At 40.1% G+C, this 18690-nt stretch overlaps 2 protein-coding genes across 6 annotated transcripts in view; one reads left to right on the top strand and one right to left on the bottom strand.

Annotated features, from left to right (window-relative positions):
* Positions 1 to 18690, bottom strand: part of WARS2 (tryptophanyl tRNA synthetase 2, mitochondrial) — a 47557-nt gene that overhangs the window by 14228 nt on the left and 14639 nt on the right. For 4 of the 5 annotated variants that reach the window (XM_003202691.5, XM_010718674.4, XM_085236300.1 and 1 more), the window contains one exon: positions 13280 to 13537. In XM_003202691.5, the coding sequence (XP_003202739.4) occupies positions 13280 to 13537 (258 nt within the window). Of the gene's footprint in view, positions 1 to 13279; positions 13538 to 17873; positions 18485 to 18690 lie in introns of those variants that run through there. The other variant, XM_085236284.1, reaches the window with a different exon arrangement.
* LOC146545449 (heat shock transcription factor, Y-linked-like) lies at positions 2074 to 3335 on the top strand. Its single transcript, XM_085216778.1, has 2 exons — positions 2074 to 2586; positions 3219 to 3335. Exons 1-2 carry the CDS (start codon positions 2074 to 2076, stop codon positions 3333 to 3335), a joined length of 630 nt encoding a protein of 209 aa, XP_085072904.1.

Here is an 18690-nt window from a genome sequence, read left to right as displayed (position 1 = left end):
TGCAGTTCTGTGTTCAAGTAAGTTATATTCACTTCTTTAAACACAACACAATCCTTTCCTAAGCAAGGCTAGAAGTGTGCTGACTGTGAAGAAAAAGACTAATAAAAAGGGGAGAAAACACAAAAGAGTGCTCAGAAGGGAAAAGATTTCAGCTGGAAAAAAATTCAGTACTGAAGCCTAATGGGCTAACATTCATCACCCAAATTGCAGTAACTGAATGTGTGTCAGTCTGTGAATCAAGAGGTATTAGGCTTAAACAACAAATCATTTGTCAGACTAAATCATGGTTTAAGTTGCTGTGTTTTACTTGGCAAGAGGGACAGGTAATTGGTGTGTTTGGTCAGTCACTGTTCATCAGTTTAAATGTGGTTACTCGAGCAACAGAACTACACCAGTTTGATTTGGATAACTCTGTATACCAAGAAACTGGAAGAAGTGAATATGTATACAATACAAGTAAATTAAAGGCCCAGCTAACCCTTCCTTTCTGGCAATAAGTAATAGCAATGCATTACAATTACGACAAACAACTGTTTTGGACAAACTCAGTTAGCCTCCTGCTACCCCTAATTCAATTTAAAATTCTGAGTGAAGGACTTGATTAAGCAATGGAAACACAGGAATATAAGAAATACCATACCAGCTCAGAGCAGAGCACAGCAACATTTGTGCTTTAGAGTACATGAGACCATCAATTCCTGAAGAGCCTTCCCCTCACACTCCACCAGCATCCATAATAGCTGGAAATATCACAAGCTTTTATACCTGGCTCAGTCCTATTAGTATCCATACTTCCAATAAATGTCTATAATCACATTTTGAACCATGTGATACTGCCTGCTCCACAGCATCAGACTTCTTCTCTTCAAACCGAAGCTTCTATACATTTCCACAAACCCTGCCCTGTAGGATTTGCCAAACGTGCAGAAGCAAAGCAAATCTGCTCCATGGAATAATGGGAGCACTGCTCTATCTCTCTGCGGCACTAAATTCCCTTTTCTGCCCTTTTTCTAATCACCTCATATTCACTGCATCCTTCTTGAGGAGTACACACTAAACCTCTATTCAGGAAACACACTGAAGTTCTGTGCAGTGACAAAATGACACATCTGTCTTGTTCTCAATATACTTCCTGATATTATGATGATATATTTCTGGCTTTTTGAACAATACCTATGATGAGCCAATGATTTCAGAGAACTGTAAGACTTTACTGAGCTGACTCAGCTCAATAATGCATAAAGAAGGTTTACACTACTTTTAGCTAAATGCTTTACGTTGCATTCCACCACTAATGAGCCTACCAAATCTTGTTCTATGAGTTCTTTTGGTATCCCTTTCCCTTGCTACAACACTTGGCTACTCAAAAGAGCTTAGCATTGCCCACAAACTTGGGCTATCCCTTTCCCGAGTGATACGAATTTCCTAGACCACTGTGTCCTTTCTAGTGATGCTACTGTTCAATACCTTCTCCACATCACGAACACAAACGAACACGTTGATCCAGAACTGCACCCAGCATGAAATCCTGAGGGATATAACTACTGCCTGTGCCACTCCAAAAAAGTGATCACACTACCAGACTTTCCAATCTTCAGCCAGCTGCAGGTCTACTGAGGAACATTTCCTCCAATGTCATTTTTTTCCAGAAAAAATGACTAACATTCTCCTTGTGGCCAAACAAACCTCACTCTGCACTGTCAGGTTTTTTCCTCTTCCTTTATTTTTTAATTTTTAATTGTTATTTTTTTCAGAAATGCAAGCAAGGGTAACTATTACGACTGTTATATGTGTGTATACATATACATGCATACAGCCAATGAAGTCATTATTTAAAATAATGCTCCTCGGGGATAATACAGTTATCTTTTTATCTGTTGGTTTGGGTAGCATAAATATTTTGGCTCATATTTCCTTAATTATTGTGTACCTCACTGCCCCATTATGCCAGCAAACGTTCTCTGCTCTATGATGTCACTGTGCTTCTTCCTGCTGGTGGCACGACAAGCCTCGTTGGCTGTAGGAACATTTGTGGAAAGGAATTTCTGTCAAGGTGAAAAATTAATAACTCAAATGGAGACACCTTCACAGGAAACATCAGGTGTTTCTGTGCCAAACATCAACTTGGCAGTTGCGGGTTCTGCTGCCCGTCCAGTCCGCTGTAAAAGAACGGCTCGGGACGCTGCCTTAGGGCCTATCCAAGAAGAAAAGGCTTCTCCACTTTCTCGTGGGGAACCATGTGCCAAAAGACGACATCATGATCTTTTTGAGAAGTGCTCCGCCAAAGCCAAAGACCTGTCATCCTGCTACTTTCTGAAAAACCTCTGGAAAGTTACTGAAAGCAATCACTTCCAGTCCATTTGGTGGGGTGATGGTGGAGACTTTATAGTGATCGAGGAACAGTTGTTCAGGACAGAAGTCCTGGCCAGGACAGGATCTCTCAAAATCTTTGACATTGACAACATGAAAAGTTTTGTTCGCCACCTTCATCATCATGGCTTCTATATTACAGAAGGGGATTCGCCAAGCTCTGCCTCACGTGCTGGATTCCCAGCAGAGGGAGCAGCAATTTCTACTCCTTGCGAGGTATGCAGTCTCTCTACCTGTGAAATAGCTCTTGGGACAGTGGGATTGGTGGCCAGTCAGTCCAAAATGAGGTGATTGACAGCTGGTGATATTTGGGTACTTATGTTTCTGAAAATCTTACATTCCTCTGTAGCTCGCAAATGGCAAAAATGCAAGCAAGGGTGGTTGTTACCAGGGCTGCTCTGAATGTAATGCTTCCCGATTTATGTTGGCCCACGACGTCAGAGGTGGAACTGAATTCTTTCATGTGGAAAGAAATGACACCCATCAATGTTTGCTGACAACTGCTGAACATTTATGGAGACCAAAGAGTGGATGTGAGCACAGTGAGGTGGTGGGTGGTTCAGAAGGGTGCTGAGAGTTGATAAAGAGTGTTTTGTAGCTGAGAACTTGCTGTATCAAATAACAGTATTGTGCACTTAATAGCTGTTGTAATTTCCATGGAAAGAAATAGGAGGCATTAATTTTGGAGAGACCTATGTTCTTAGCCATACCATGTTTCATACCTACGTATTCCTGTTTGAATTGCCCCTGAAAGTCCTCTCTCTCGGTCCTTTGAAATTCTAATTATTAGTTATTGTACCTTTGTCTTGAAACTGTAGTAACAAACTCTTCCCCTTTGTGTTTTGCAGTTACTCTGCTACTACAATCCCTATTTCAAGAAGGACTATCTCCGCCGGCAGAAAAGATTCAAGCGGAATGTTAGTGTTAGAAGAAGAGTATCTGCATCCTCAACTGGCCCTGAGTAGAGAGTAGAATAGTTTAAAAAATAAATGTTTGGACTGTTTTTCCATTGTCCTGCCCTTATACTTACCAATCTGAGCCATGCAAAAATGCAGGCAAGGGTAGCTGAAATCAATGCCTTCCATTTTCTGATGTTGGCCTATGATGTCAGAAGTGGATGTTGGTTGGATGACAGTAGACAAAATAATGTCTTGATGCCTGTGTTTTTGCATGGGCAGCCTTCTATTTCTAGAGGAAGGCTTTTTCACAGAATCATAGGGGTTGGAAGGGACCTCCAGAGATCATCGAGTCCAACTCCCCTGCCAAAGCAGGTTCCCTACACCAGGTCACACAAGTAGGTGTCCAGGTGGGTCTTGAATATCTCCAGAGAAGGAGACCCCACAACCTCCCTGGGCAGCCTGTTCCAGTGCTCCATCACCCTCACCATAAAGAAGTACTTGTGAACATTTGTGCGAAACTTCCTATGCTGCAGTTTCTGGCCATTCCCCCTTGTCTTTTCTTCACACACTGCTGAAAACAGTCTAGCCTCCCCACTCTGCCTTCCACACCTTAGATATTTATAAACCTGGATCAGGTCCCCTCTCAGTCTTCTTTTCTCAAGGCTAAACAGACCCAGTTCACTTAGCCTTTCTTCACAGGGGAGATGCTCCAGGCCCTTCACCATCTTTGTGGCCCTCCGCTGGACTCTTTCCAAGAGATTCCTGTCTTTTTTGTACTGGGGAGCCCAGAACTGGACGCAGTACTCCAGATGAGGCCTTACCAGGGCAGAGTAGAGGGGGAAGATTACCTCCCTCGGCCTGCTGGCCACGCTCTTTTTAATGCACCTCAGAATGCCATTGGCCTTTTTGGCTGCAAGGGCACACTCCTGGCTCATGGCCAACCTGTCGTCTACTAGGACACCCAGGTCCCTCTCCGCAGATCTCCTCTCCAGCAGGTCATCCCCCAGCCTGTACCAGCGCATGCAATTAATCCTCTCCAACTCCCTTAGCACCCGTAGATGCATCCCATCAGGTCCCATGGATTTATGAACATTGGTGTTGCCTAGGTGCTCTCAGACCGCCTCTTCCCTGACTTCCATTCCCCAGATCCTCTCACTAACCTCCGGGGTCTGAGGGAGAGCTTTTTCACTGAAGACAGAAGCAAAGAAGGCATTCAGTATCTCTGCCTTCTCAGCATTCCCTGTTACCAGAACACCCCCCTCACTTAGTAGGGGAGCCACATTCTCCCTAGTCTTCCTTTTACTGTTAACATACTTAAAAAAGCCTTTTTTATTATCCTTTATTACCTTTGCCAGATTCAATTCCAGGCGGGCTTTAGCCATCCTCATCGCACCCCTGCAGGCCCTGCCAACATCTCTATAGTCTTCCCAAGTGGTCAGACCCTTTTTCGACATTTCATGGACCTTCTTCTTTTCTTTGAGTTTGTGTACGAGCTCCTTGCTCATCCATACAGGTCTCCTGCCACCCTTTCCTGATTTCTTGCTCACAGATCAGGGACACACTGATCCTGAGCTTAGAATAATTGTTTAAATGCCGACCAGTTCTCACAGGCCCCCTTACCTTCTAACACCCTTGCCCACGGGATAGCTGCAAGTAGGTCCCAGAAGAGATCACAGTAGACTCTCCTACAGTCCAGAGTAGCAATCCTACTTTTCGCTTTGCTTCTTCCACTCAAGATCTTGAACTCCACCATCTCATGGTCACTACAACCCAAGCTGCCCCTGACCTTTACTTCCTTGACAAGCCCTTCCTTATTAGTGAGAATAAGATCCAGCAACACCCCTCCCCTCATCGGTTCCTCCACCACCTGCATCAGAAAGTTATCTTCAAAGGCGCTCCTTCATCAAAGGAGAGTGTGATTGTGTTGTTCAAATGCTAGATATAGTCTAATTACTAGCACTAACAACTCTTGCAAATAAATCCTCTTCTGGATGCTTTCTGTTTTGTTGCTGGGCTTTCATTAACAGTAGAGTTGCAGTTTTTAGCTGGTTGCAGTAGACATTTCACTTTTAATGCCAAAAACATCTCTATTTTATTTTCCAGTTTTGCAACAGTACTGTAGAGCTTAGCTGGCAATTAAGTGACATACTTCAACTCAATAATATAGTCTTCATTGTGTAAAAAAATAAAATCTACTGTTCATCAGTCTGAGGTGATTTATGTGTTTGTGGTTTTTTTTTCCATCTTATGCTCTTGTCTGGTAGTTTTGCTTAGGAGTGTGGTAATTCAGGAGTGAAGAAAAGCTCATAAAGTAATCCTATTGGGCACTGTACTTGCCTCAGTTTCCTGTTGCTTCTTTATAGCTTCTTGGCTTTATAGACTGATATTTGCTATTTTTTCTCTGTTCCTTGGAAAAACTCTAGTAGTTGGTAAATACTCTGCATTCCATGTGATCATTTAATTTCCATCCAGGCCCAGGTGATGATCCAGCACAGTCTCCTAAAGGGTTGGACTGTGACTTTTCATTGGCTACCCATCACTGAGTGTTTGTAAATGAGGTACAAATGAGGACGCTCAGCAGAAGAATAGGTAAGAAGGACTGTTCCAGAAGATGATTCACTACTTATAGTGAAATCCAAAGAATCTGGCTAAAAGGTGTAACTACAAAAGCTCTTAACAAGCACTTTCCTTTTAATTTTCACCTAATTCTGGAGAAGGTCCAAATGGATTGCTGCAGCCTGCCAGTTACTGCTTAGCTTTTATTCATTGCTGAGTGTGGGCATCAGAAAGTTGTGTGTCAGAAGCTTAAGTGCCTTCCTGCAAAGAGAGATTCATTGTTTCATTTTGAATACAGATTTCCCTAAGTTTCAAACTATGCCCTTCTTTGAAAGGGACTTCAAAGTTGCTGCATATCTGTTACATTGCAACAGTGTAACTTCACTACAAGCTATATTTGAAATTTGCACAGAGCTTCAAAGATCTCTTTTTGACAGTGCAGAAGACAAAGAAATAGGTCTGGGGATGTAATCTGGATATCTGTATACTAAAAGAAGTGTGGACAGAGGACAGAACATGACCTAAACTTCACAAGAAAGGAAATATTTTTAAGAATTTTTATCACTCCATACCAGTTAGTGCTCCCAAAAAATTAAAGAGGTCTTTTATAAGGAAGCGCTCCCCACATTTGTTTTTCAAGAGGAGATAAGATTTTATTAATGCCTAACACTGAGAGTAGTACGTTCAAGATACTTGGTAATGCACATTTATACTGTACAGTTAAGGAGCATAATGGAGCCATGAAAAAGACAAATTAGGCTGCTCTTGAATCAAAGGCACACAGCAATTGAAACACCCACTGAGAAACTTAGACGATAAAAAATATGACATGGCATCCCAAATTCCCGTTCAAAGAAATAATTGTAGGGTAGAATAAATTCACAGTTACAAAGGCAGCATATGTCTTAAAGAACATAAGCTAAGCAATATCCTAAACTGTGAGGGAGGGGGTGATTAGCTATTATTGGTAAATCAATTAGTTGTCACAGCTGTCATTGTTACTTTTGACCAACTTAATAACTTATCCTCGTTTATATTTGGTTAAAATTGATATAAGTAAGATCTGGTTCTTCTATCCCAAATATCTGACAAAGAATATCTGCACTGGAGTCAGTTATAAAATCAGACAGAACACAATTACTTGGCCCAGAAAACCTTTTTCCTCACTTTGTTCATAACCAATGGATTTGTTTTTAGAAACATCTTCTTAGTTGAACCAATAATTCTGTCTGAGTAATCAGTTTGGTGTGTCTATAAATTGGTGGAGACAGGAATGTATAAACAGCTACATTATGGACCTGAATAGACTGCATCTATGGGCCAAGGTAAACTGTACAATTCAATACTGTACTGTTCAATAGAGCCAAGTGTCAGGTTCTGCATTTTGGTCACAACAACCCCAGGCAACCCTACAGGCTTGGGGAGGAGTGGCTGGAAAGCTGCCTGATAGAAAGGGACCTTGGTGTACAGATGGACAGTCAGCTGAATATGAGCCCAAGTGTCCAAGAAGGCCAATGGCATCCTGGCTTGTATCAGGAATGGAGTGGTGAGCAGGACTAGGGAAGTCATCCTGCCCTGTACTCAGCACTGATGAGGCCTCACCTCGAGTACTGTGTGCAGTTTTGGGCACCTCAGTACAGAAGGATATCGAGGTGCTGGAGCACGTCCAAAGAAGGGCAACAAAGCTTGTGAAGTGCTTGGAGAATGTGCCCTATGAGAAGTGACTGAAGGAACCGGGGCTGTTTAGTCTGGGGAAAAGGAGGCTGAGGGGAGACATTATTGCTTTCTTCCAATATCTGAAAGGTGCTTACAGTGAGAGCGGGGCTGGTCTCACTGGTGACAGGACGAGGGGAAATGGCCTCAAGTTGCACCAGGGTAAGTTTAGGTTGGATATCGGGAAACACTTGTTTACAGAAAGGCTGGTTAAGCACTGGAATAGGCTCCTGAGCAAGATGGCTAAAAACTATTTGGATGTGGTGTTCAGGGACATGATTTAGCAGAGGGTTGTTAGAGTTAGGGTAATATGGTCAGGTTGTGGGTAGACTTGATGATCTTTAAGGTCTTTCCCAATCTGAGCAATTCTATGATTCCATGAAATAAACCAGGTAAACTAAAAGAGAAGAGAGGTGGAAGAAGATATATAAAAAAAAAAAAAAAAAAAAAAAAAAGAATTTAACTGAACTATGATTTCTCCCCACTGAGCTCTAGTTATGTCTAGCCCAGTCCTATGGAAGAGAAAATGGAGGAATGAGAGAAGCAGAATAGTTTTCTAGATTAGTTACATACATTCTCTTATGACAGGAAGTTTTCAATGGATTATACTAAACTAAATGGACTTTAATGAATTTATAAGCCGTGATGCAATGGAAGCTTTTAATTCTCTCTGAAAATTGGACAAGAAGTATCCTGAATCCATTCAAACTCTGCCCACAATACAAAGCAGATGGATGTTTCTGGAAAATAATAGCAATAAACAATTAGCACACACATTTAAGCTGCCATATTTTGACATTTGGAGTTCAGGCTAAGACAAATTGGCAAATTCCCACCTCCCAGAGTTAGTACTTCAATTTGCCTTCACATTGCAAGAACACTCTGTTTGTTATACTAGAAAAATTAAGCTCCCCATCCAAAAGGCTGATAACTGCAATTTTCCACCCAGAAATTGAATGTGATGTTGTCTAGAAACTCACAGGACTTCTCAGAGAAGCACTAGGGCAAGCATATCAACTTCTGCCTGCTCAATCAACTCTGATGGAATTTTAGCTTCCCTTGGGATATTTAGCATGTGTTGATGAGGATAGGTAGGTGGACAGGAAGAATAGTCTGAGACCACATTAAAGCAAGAGCAGTTTCTAAAATTGTTTTGACTGTGAAGCAGATGAGACACAAGATGGTTATGGGTAAGAACTTAAATGTGTATGGTATCCACCAGAAATCAGAGTAAATGGGTTATAACATACAAGCTTACCATGTGTGCAGATTGCTTACTGTCTTTTTTTCTTCCCCTCACTATGCTTTTTGTTTTTATTAAAACATTCTATGTTTTATGAAAGAAGACTGTTACAGCTTTTATCAGTTATGGTACAATTTAAGGAATAAATTTCTTCTTTTTTATAGTATTCTTGGGATTTGTTGCATAAGTCATTAATCTGTTACTTCTCTTTCATGCCTGGTAGGCAAAGGCAGCTACTCAATATGTATCCTGACATTGTTTTCTTCAAGAGGAAAGAGGCTTTCATATACCTGGCAGCTGTGGTCTGAATCAAAATTTGTAATTTTGAAATATGCAATTTAATTTTTACAGAAATTGTCTCTCTTTCGTGACTTGTCTTCCCGCCTAGGAAAATGTAATTAAAAAACAAACAACTAGCAACAGTAATGAAGATGCTTTGCTTACTGGGAGGCCATTCTAGCGTTCAACATATGTCATAATTGTGTTTTCTTAGATACTTTAACTAGATGTACTTGCTTATAACTTCTCACAGATAGCACAGCTCCAAACACTGTCCTAAATATTCACCATCATCTTTATGATTTCTAAATACTTTCAAGTTCTCATCACCTGTTCATTCTAGCTACTGCTTCCAAAAGATGGAGATCAAATTAGTACAAGTGTAGGAGGCATTTACGGAACAGCTATGTACGTATACATAGACAAATATTCAAACAGCCATTTAGTTTCTGTTTATGTGTGTCATGAAAAACAGTAATTTACAAAATCCTGAAGCATACATAGCCAATTTTCATTAGGAGATAACCGAGCTGTATATATGACAAACAAGAATGCCACATGCCTTCAAACTCATATAAAAACATCAGCTGATCACTCCTCTTGCAAAGCATGGACATTACAGAAATCAGTTCTGGGTCTCAAAAGTAACCTGTAACCCCACCACTGTACCTTTTGGATCTGCTGTAAAATTGAGAGCTCCCTCTTCTCCTTATACCTTTTTTCCCCAATAGTCCATTTGTGTTTAATATTGTTCAGCCTTTTGCCTCCTGCTTGGATTGGAAATTATGATAAAATATGGGAAAATCTTAGAAGCATTTCAGATAGCTCTGGATTAGAGATTTGATCTGCATAAACTACGCTGTAAATAAAAGGCTACTGACAGTGCAATCCTTACCAAATGCGCAAGCTTTTGGAGAAGCAAGATAATCAATAATTTTTTCACATATGGCAAACATATTCCTGGAAAGCAACACAAGAAGCAAGAGAAAGAACAAAAAGAATAAGCTAAAACAAAAAATTCTTTTCAGCAGCTCTAGACCATTCCTGCCCAGTTTGGTCCAGAGAATCATTAAAGGATGCAGGATAATTTGCAATAGTAACTGTATGATCAATTCTCTTAATAGGAGCTTGCCCTTACTGCCATATTTTTACAGTGCAAGATTTTCATTCTGCTCTTACTGCTAACAAAAAAGGGCGCTTCCAGTCATTACTTGTAGCTTGTTTTAGTGATTAAAACCAAGTATGCTTTTCATAATCACATAATTGCATGGGGCTTATTGAAAAATGAACTCAAGTTTTAATCAGAAGTGACTGTGGCAGCAGCACTTTGTGATCTACACAAGTGCAATTTTCAAGATAGAACAGAAAATACAGCAAGAACTGTAGCATGCTAATCTACTGAGAACTCTTTTTGATACTGAATTGAACTGATAAAACAGAAAGCCACACTACCAATCACCAAACATGTTAAGCAGCTCTCTATTTGCAGATGGATTTCTTTTTTTTTTTTTTTTTGCTGTCCTCTGAAAGCACAGCCATGTCAGTATCCAGCCAGTTTATTTTGTTTTTACACCTAGGCCAAATGCTTGCAAACAAAACTGGGTCTTTTTTAGACCATCTTCAGGGACTGCTACAGTTGCTGAAAAAGAGAGATCATCTTTTCTTCTCTTTTCTTTTCTTAAAGTAGTAATTATCAATCAAAAAGTCAAGCAATAAACTCTTAATTAGCAATAGCTACAACCTATCTCACAACTTTATGCAGCAGAATAATCATTTTAATATTATGTCATTCCATAACTTACTATTTTTTTTATCCTACTAATGCAATTATCACATCAGCAATGTTCCTGTCTCCTTTCCTCGCATCAGCAGCTACATGCAGATATTCCTTTTAATTGCTTCCAGAGCCGTGTCTGGTCCTGTTAATGCAATTGTAACAGGCCAAAGTGCATCTCTGCGTATACTTGACCCCCACATACAGCTTCAAGAGTTGTTTTTGGGAAAGCAACTTCACTGCAGCCTGAACCTAACAGAATGGTCTGGATTCATAAACAACTGGCATAGTCCCACTCTTTGCAGTATGACAAAAAGCTTACAAAAATCTGCAAAAATCAGCCACTTCTGAAAGCTGTACTGATACACTTGTGGTACTAATAAGAACATGGTTCAAAACATCAAACTATAGAAAGCAAATATTTAATCTAAAGCATTATGTAACAAGAAAAAACATATCTGGACAAACTGTAGTACATTTAACAAAGACCAGCCAACACATAAAATAGCATCAACTTTGGTGGCACTTCAGAAGTGGCACCTCAGGTACGTAACAGAGCCCAACAGATTTTTCAAGTTAATTCTTTCAGTCCTTTCCTGAATACATTTCAGACTGCACTGCATCCAAGAAGTCCCATAGCCCAATTACGGGCTTCAAGAAATGCAATACTTTCATGCTTGTGCTGAATTGAGTAGATGTTCACTTATTTTAACATCAGTTCATTATTGTATTTATAACTTCAGTTTGATACGTTAGTTTATATGCTTCAGTGGATAAAAAGGTTTTTCCTTATCTATTTTCTCCATACCACCTTCAGTTTTATAAACCCTTTTTCATTCCTCTCTAACCACGATCTGCAAATCATTTCTCTTCTCACTTTCACACTGAAGAGACCTCGGCTGTGTATTTAGTTACTGATCAGTTAGTTCAATAACTAAAGGAATTGTTCAGCTGCTTTTAAAAAAAGAACAAGAAAAAACAATCCAGACTGGTTTTTACTGGACTATTTACTGGCTTGTAACTCATACTGAAATTCCAGTTAATGTCAGCATTAAAATGGATGAGATTAAGACAGATTAGAGCCAAGGTAAAACTCAAACTTTTAATTTGAAGTGACGAACAGATTTGAACAAAGGCTGAATTAATCATACCTCTATTGGAATTCTGTGTTAATGTACCGGGGATTTATTTTCAAATCCAAAGGAAAGGGCAAAGCAGGAAGTAAATCTCTCTTCATCAATTCAAAATCCATCAAGGAGATGGAGTCACGATTATCATTTGCAGTTTAACAACAGAAAACTGTTGGTAAAGAAGCATGTTCAAAGGAGAAATGGAATGGCTGAGTTTCATCTCTCACTGACAAAATTCAGACCCTGCATACATCACCTTTGAAGTACTACTGCAAGTCTGTTTAAAGAAGTCTTCAGAACAGCAGAAGCTATGACTCATCTGCCTCTGTGGGAAACTGCAGAAGTTTGCCAGTTTATGGAAAGTTAACGGGGCAAGAAATTAAGTTATGTTCCAGGAAAATGCAGCATGTGATAGATCAGGCTGACATGTACCAAGTAAGAAGGCAAGTTCAATACTTCACGGGGTGATTAGATGAAGAAGCAACTATTTCACCAGGAATTACCTAGATCAGGTTGAAAAAAAGATGTGTATGAAAAGGAGGTTACATCAAAAGAGGGGGAAAAATCCCAGAGAAAACTCAACTTCCTACAGTTTATGATGTGGAACTGACACAAAGCATCCCATGCTAATCACTAGTAGTAGATATTGTGCTGCTAGCAGATTGAGTGGTAAATGCCAGTACAAAAACAAAAACGTGTTTTACTTGCCCTTATGGTTGTACAAACTACGCTTATGCATTTAAGCATCAACCTTTTGTGACCAAGGTGAAACCTATGGAGGTAAATTAATACTTAACAGGTCTTTTCAGTGTGTTATTCATAACATGTTGTATTGGTTTTACATGGCAAGGTTTTGGTGTCAGTGGGGCTGCAGGGATGGCCTCTGTGAGCAGAGCCCTGTAGCTGCCCCACATCAGATCAGAACCAGCTACAGTTGCTCCAAAAGTAACTTGAGCAAAATATCCAAAGCTGAGCCATAAGTGACACTGTGTGTGTCTCTAGGTGAGCAGATTTAAGAAAGGAGAAAACTCAGTGATGAGTAGAAGCAGCTGGGAGTCCTGTTAAGGAAGAGGAATGAGAGAACACTGTGGTGGGCACCTGGTATCCATAAGACATGCACAAGCATCTTACTTAGTCTGAGAAATTTAAAACATACTTCTGTCCAAACAGACTTCCTGATCATAGTTTCAGCTAACATTTTCTAGGACCACAAACACAGACAGCAAAAGGAATTTGGTAATAATGCTATGTTCATTCATTAACATATCTGGAAAGCCACTTAACCAGAAACAATTTTAACATAACGAGCACTAACCAGTGACTGTCTGAACAAGAAGCACTTCCTTGGGTCAATCCCACAGGCAAGGATGGCAGCAGTGATGTCCAGTACGTTTTGTCGAAGGACAGCTGGCTCCTTGGGCATGGTGAGAGAGTGCAGGTCCATAATGCTGTATAACACTGAGTTGTACTTTTCCTGCAGATTCACCCAGTTCTGAATAGCTCCAAGGTAGTTACCAAGATGAGGCGTCCCAGTCGGCTGGATACCAGAGAAAATCCGATCCATTACCACATTCTGTTAGAAAGTAGTAGTAAAATTAACAGAAGCACAAATATATATATGTTTTTAAACTCATTAATTAACTCATTAATAAAGCCTTACTTGCACTTGTCCCTTCTTTCTGCTTCCAAATGTACTAGAAAGCCCTCTCTAGGGATGCTTAAAAGTAGGTGCAAAAAGTCAGTCAAAATACTCTACCTTACCCCAGGGACGGACAACTAGCACGATTTTAAGAAATCAGACTGTATATATAAACAAACACAGCTATAAACAAGATCAGTGAATACTAGGTTTCAGAAACCAAGTGGTATATTCATCTTTTCTTCACTTTTTTTACTTTGTGCTTCTCTTTAATACATTGCCCACTCTGATACTGATACTTAAGATCATAACAAAGAGAACATTTTTATTATAAACATATATAGTATCCAAGTTGATTGCCATCTTAACTCCCATGAACACTGCAGCCTTATGCTAGCTACAAAGAACGTTTGGAGTGGTTCCTGAAAGAAAACTACTTCTTGACTCAGAAGTCAAGACCATCAAAGTCTTCAAACTAACCATCTTGGCAGCAGGTGAGTTTCTAAAGGGTTCTGTAAAGAAACCTTACCACAGCTTAGGATCACATGAATACACAATACCAATAAAAAATGAACATCTGAAGGGAGTTCACAGGGAAAAAAAAAAGAAAAAAGATTAAGAAGCTGAGGTTGTGAACAGAGATTAAAAAGCTTAAAAAAAAAAAAAAAAATCACTTGGCTAAGTGACAGTTACATCTTGGAAAATTTGTTTTCCTGCATCTTTGCGCTCCATCTGACCATTTCTCAGAACCCTAAGCTGTCACTGTATGATCAATTACCTCCTGACCCTTCCAAAGAATTCCACCATATTCAGAAAGTAATTCAGCAATGTTTTATAAGAAAATGCTTGCAACGTGCCAAGTTATGAGAGTATGCAAGACTGCTCAACTTATACATGAGGGTCTCAGCAACCTCAACAGGTAGTCCCAGTACAAAGCTGTACGATACAAACTGTCAGACTCAGGTGTGCAATGGGAACATCTATTTCATTGTATTTCTGGCTGCATCATTTCTTTCCTGATTAATTTTATAAGAAACCTCTATTAAAAAATAGATTATTTATTTATTGATATAATCTGTTTCCAATCCTGTGAATCTGTTATAAATGTATGGGCCGAGGGGGTTTAGGGGGAGTGAAAAGAGAAAAAAGAAGTAGTAATTCAACTATGAAACCACATAAAATGGCAGTAAGAGTCAAGGACAAGTATCAGTATTTTTAACTATTAAAAACAGGACTCCAAATTGACTGCATTCCCTTAATTCTTTTTGACTCAGACAGACTCAAGAAAAATGACTGAGAAAGTGTTTCAAAGTAGAACTTTTTTCAAACATAATTTATAGTTCTGAAAAGCCTGGTCAACTTCCTTCAGAATTTGCTGAAAATTTCTCCCTGCTTTAAAAGTAAGCCAATTTTTCAAATCAAGACAGTTTTCTTATCCAATGTATTAGTGTTTGTGCTGACAGGTAAGAGGAAGTTCGGGTTGGCAGCCATGCTAATTTCTCTCATAAGTGCCCACACGTTTAAATCCAGGCAATAACCTTCCCACACCATCCCAAATAACAGCTTGACTTCTAGGTCTATTTCTGAGTCAGTTTCTAGGTACTCTTGGAGGACCTCTAGCCTTGTAGCTGTCAGGTAGTCAGTGCAGTGAAAAATCACACCATTTCCTCAAACAGCAATTCTAACTCCCAGTTCTTGCGATGAGGTCCTCGACCACCACACTCCTTTTCTGCACATTACAAAATATGCAATCCTTATATTTCTTGTTCGCCAAGGAACCCATAGCAGCACATTTATCACCACTGGCAGAAGCTATGACCTGGCCCAAGGACTGCAGGTAACTTGCTGTTGGCCAAGTGAGGCCAGATGCTCACCTAGAGCAAGAGACAGAAAGAAGCCCAACATGCATAAATGAAATGAAACTTAGTAGAAACTCAAGATTCACCAGGGTTCAGAGCTGTGATGTTAAGGACATAGAGCAGCTGTGAAGCAACGCAACAGGTATTTAACAGGCATAACATTTGTCTTTTGCTTCCCATATTCCAATTCTTCACTAGGAGAACAGAGCTCAGAAAAGAAAACAAGATATAAATAGATGATTACTGAAATAGTGTTCTGGACCCACAGGGATCCTGGAACAACTAGCTTTTCCTCAGAGCACATCTCCTATTCTCATGTTCCTGTCTCTCTTCATTCAGCTCAAACCCTGATGCTCCCTTCCTCCTTCCTTTCTATCCACAGTGCTGCTTGTTTTCCAGCTTTCCAGATTTATATGCCTGTTTAACCACACTATTCTACACAAGCTACAGTTGCCCACAGCCCCTCTCATTCTCTTTTCTACATAGTTTTGCACCTCCCATGTTCTCCTAGTATTTTCTTCTGCTGCTCATTCTTTCCCATGCCCTGCTGCCCAGCAGGGCACAGCACATCAAGACAGTAAGGAGGCACTGATTAAGGAGGCTACTACTGCTTTGAATGCAGTGACAATACAGAGAAGGATTCCAAACTGCACTGTTAGAATACTGAAGAAACTTTATGACATTGTAGAAATCTACTGTGGACCTGCACCAAATAAAGTACATTTAGATGACTATGTTAAAAGATGGTGCAGAAATGTGCACATCTTTTGAGTGTAGCATAGACAAAGTATCGTGTAAAATGTCCCCTTGTTATTGCTTTGTTTCCCTCATGGACTCTGAAGCTCCATGCTGCTCCAGAGCACAAATAAGTCTATCCCTTGGGGTAAGTGTCTGCTGTACCAGAAAGCTGGGATCACGGTGTACTCCACAGATCTGCTTTAAAACCTCCACTTTAAAACCATGGAGGACAGCTCTACCCACGAACCTCCTCAGGCCCAAAGCCTTTCAGCCTCTGAACTCTTGTAGTCTTAGTGCTTGCAACATATGTTTCCCAAAACACGGTCAGGATCTTCCCAGATCACTGCCCACTTTGTAGATGAAGTCACTATGAACGTATCAGTTGTATTGGCAAAACTGTCCCCTGCGTGGAGTATAATATTCTCAAATAGATGGTACAAATGCAATAGAGACATTTTAACAGACAGTCCAAAATCATTTTTCACTAACAAAATCAAAAACATTGGTGTCTCAGTATATCTTGCACGTTCAAGTTCTGCCTTAACTCAAAATACTTGAAGGGTGACAATGAGCTAATTAAAGATGGGTAAAACTATAAGTTAATATTTGCTGACACGCTACAAGCTGGAAAGAAAACATCCATGCACAATGTAAAATGGACGCAATTTAAAATAAACAGAGAATGAAGTTTTCTGTCTACCCAGGAAACAGTCTACCAGTGAACACAAGCACAGCATCTTTAATGGTGCCTCTGTGTTCAAATGGTAAACGACCACTTATAAAAGGTTTGTTCAGTGTATGGGCAATAAATAATCAGTCAAGCATGAGAATCAAACAGTAGCAGCATTATAGCAAGTCAAAGCTCAGCAATTTCTTAAAGTATGGAACTTTAAGTTAACAGAAACAAGTAAATCCAATAATAAAAACTGAGCCAGGCTACACTAGCAAATCACTACAAAGAGCAAATCCACACTGGCTGCCAGCTGAGGGACCATTTGACTAGAAGTCTTTCATCTTTCACTCCTTTGATTCTCTTCAACAACATAAAACATGAGATGTTCAGCAAATTGCATTAGCAAAAGTCTATATTAAAAAATACAAAAATACCCACCCTTAAATGAATCTTGAATTTCTAGCACTAAAAATATACAGAGAACATTGCTCCTTTGGAGAGAGTTTACATTCGCTGTTTGTTCACCCCATGAGAGGCAGCGGGCAGCAGAGCAGCGTGGCAGGGGAGGGCTGCCTAGTACCATGAAATCATAGCACTGGAATGTGCTATGTCAGGAGATGAGAGCTGGGTGCACTGAAGCTGGAAAGGGATGAAAACAAAAGGAGTGAAGACTTCCCAAAGGGGCAGAGCGAAAGTCACAAGACATGAAGTTTCAGCCCATAGGCACTCACTCATTCAAATATCTGTAGTGAGCACAAGTGTGAGCCTGCTGGTCCTGTGTTTAACTCTGGATGGTGTGTGCACCTACACCATTAATGCTTTATGTAAACCCACACTCCTATCAAAAACATGGTATCCAACAAGTGTTTTAACATATATTACTTGTTTTCTCTCTGTAAGACTTCTGCATGGCAACTCCAAAACACCACAGTGATTTTCCTAGCAGCATTTCTAAAATAAGTTTGGTCTAAAACTTGTTAAAATTCACGTGTTCTCTTACCTCTTCACTAGGGATTGAACATTGCTGCTCCTCTTGCTGGAAAACCGACAACATGGAAATGCACCTGATCTACCAGGACTAAGTGTTGTGTTCCTGTCCCAGAGCATAACAACCCAAATACCCCACACCTACTTTGAAAGCAAAAGACCATACTGGAAAAGACAGTTGCTTCAAACTCCAGTCCTGCTGTCTTGGGCCAAAGCTCAGCTTTTCTCAGTAGGCCACGCTGCAGTCAGGAGTCAAGGCCTCACTTTGGCTGTCAAATCCACCCTCATTCCCTGCATCAGGCAAAGATGCCAGAACTGGAGAACTCAGCAAAATCCCTTCTACAATTCTAATAAATCCCCCTTCCCTTCTCCAGGCTGAGCTGCACACCTCAGAAAGCAGAGACAGGCCTCTCTTGATGAGCCCACAGAGATACTTCCAAACTCTTCAAGCAGCCCAATGTCTCAGCACAGCCATGCAGTGCTTTGGATGCTCGTAGCTGCACACGTTGCTTTTCCAATTGCGTTTAAAAGCTTTTTGCATCCTCCAGAGCAGGATGTCATAAGCTCCTTAAACTATTTGCAGCTGTAGAAGAAGTTTGACAAAAAGTTTCTCTATTTCATTCCATGACTTTCAGCTGACTCAAATTTACTTCGTTAATAGCCTCTAATTTAGACATCTGTACAATCCAAATATGTGTTATTCAGATACATGTATTTGATATCTAGACAATGACAGTTACAGAATATCTTTAAAAAAGTTATACTGTCCACATGAAACATTTACAAACATAAAATTTTACATTTAAATACTTTGTAGTCTCTTTAAAAGA

This window comes from Meleagris gallopavo, chromosome 1 (genome assembly GCF_905368555.1).
Source record: "Meleagris gallopavo chromosome 1, MGAL_WU_HG_1.1, whole genome shotgun sequence".
In the NCBI taxonomy this organism is placed as follows: domain Eukaryota; kingdom Metazoa; phylum Chordata; class Aves; order Galliformes; family Phasianidae; genus Meleagris; species Meleagris gallopavo.
The sequence above is the reverse complement of the archived record's forward strand: the minus strand, read 5'-3'. Positions and strand labels throughout refer to the sequence as shown.